The sequence below is a fragment of the Lipotes vexillifer genome, unplaced genomic scaffold (assembly GCF_000442215.2).
Source record: "Lipotes vexillifer unplaced genomic scaffold, Lipotes_vexillifer_v1.1 scaffold466, whole genome shotgun sequence".
NCBI classification, from domain to species: Eukaryota; Metazoa; Chordata; class Mammalia; order Artiodactyla; family Lipotidae; genus Lipotes; species Lipotes vexillifer.
The window spans coordinates 1457059-1458123 of NW_006796103.1; the positions used below are offsets into that span (position 1 = coordinate 1457059).

General features: G+C 50.8%; 1 protein-coding gene across 1 annotated transcript in view; it reads left to right on the forward strand.

Annotated features, from left to right (window-relative positions):
- The window catches only part of BICD2 (BICD cargo adaptor 2), a 52320-nt gene extending 51636 nt beyond the window's left edge, over positions 1 to 684 (forward strand). Inside the window, exon 8 of the mRNA XM_007468166.1 lies at positions 480 to 684. Coding sequence (XP_007468228.1) covers positions 480 to 485 — 6 coding nt within the window. The 3' untranslated portion in view covers positions 486 to 684. The remainder of the gene's footprint in view (positions 1 to 479) is intronic.
- Positions 685 to 1065: the final 381 nt, after the last annotated feature.

Below are 1065 nucleotides of genomic sequence, written 5' to 3' on the forward strand. Positions count from 1 at the left end.
TCTTTCCCTTAATTCCCAAGCATGTCTCAATTCCCACCAGATGCCAGGTGCTACCCAGACCAACTTGGATTTGGCAAACTGCGGAGTGAAAATATACAGGATGGACCATACCTGTCCCTTCTGTGTGCCTATACCCAGCTCCAGGCTGTTTTGCAGATGGGATGTCAGGTCTTGGATTCCCCTCCCACTTGAGAAGATGTCAGGCCATCTCCCCTCTGCAAGCAGGACTTCCAGGGGCATGGCTGCCTGCTGGCGCCGCATACTGCTTCTGCCTCCTTGCCAAGCCTGGCACACAGCTTCTCTCCATACTTGTAAAATAAAGGGTCTTTATGAGGTACTTGGAGCCAGCAGCGCCCCCTAACACATGCAGGTCTTCTCTGCTGCCAACTAACACACCCATGCCCTCACAGCTCGGTGAGAGCTTTAGTTGTCTGACGGGTGACCGGTTCTAACGTTGTCTTGTTTTCTCCCATTTTCAGCTGTAGAGTAGCTGCTGGGAGGACTCGGCCGCCGGCCCTGTCACACTGCAGCCCCCTCCCCTCCTCTCCCATGGGCCCACGCAGAGGAAGGAAGGGCAGCCTAAAAGTCCACTTAGAAACGTTTTTGGATATGCTACTGCAATTCTTTTCAAAATAGCATTCCCCAAGTTTTTAATGGCAGAGGAAATAAAAGCTTTAATGTTGAGAATGCCGCCAGCTGCTGCTTGGAAAGGCCTTTGTACAGGCGCTGAAGAATCTGCTTGGACAGCGACCACCAGGCTTGCTTAGGAACCCTCTAGAAACACTCACCACTGGGGTCTCCCTATTACAGATACTCCTTTTTTACCCAATCCACCTGTGCACTTTTGATATTTTGATATTATATTTGCTTCCTTCATCCCTGGCGTAGAGATGGTCTCAGATGCCGTAGTCTGTCTTGTGGTCCTGTAGCTCCCAACGGTGTGTTGATCTGTTTGTTATCAGCACATGGCACAGGTGTGTCCTCCTAGCGTGTAGCTCTAGACTGTTTAGGTGAAGGCTTCAACTTGGTAAGGAGCCCGGCTAAATGTATCCACGCTGTGGTTCA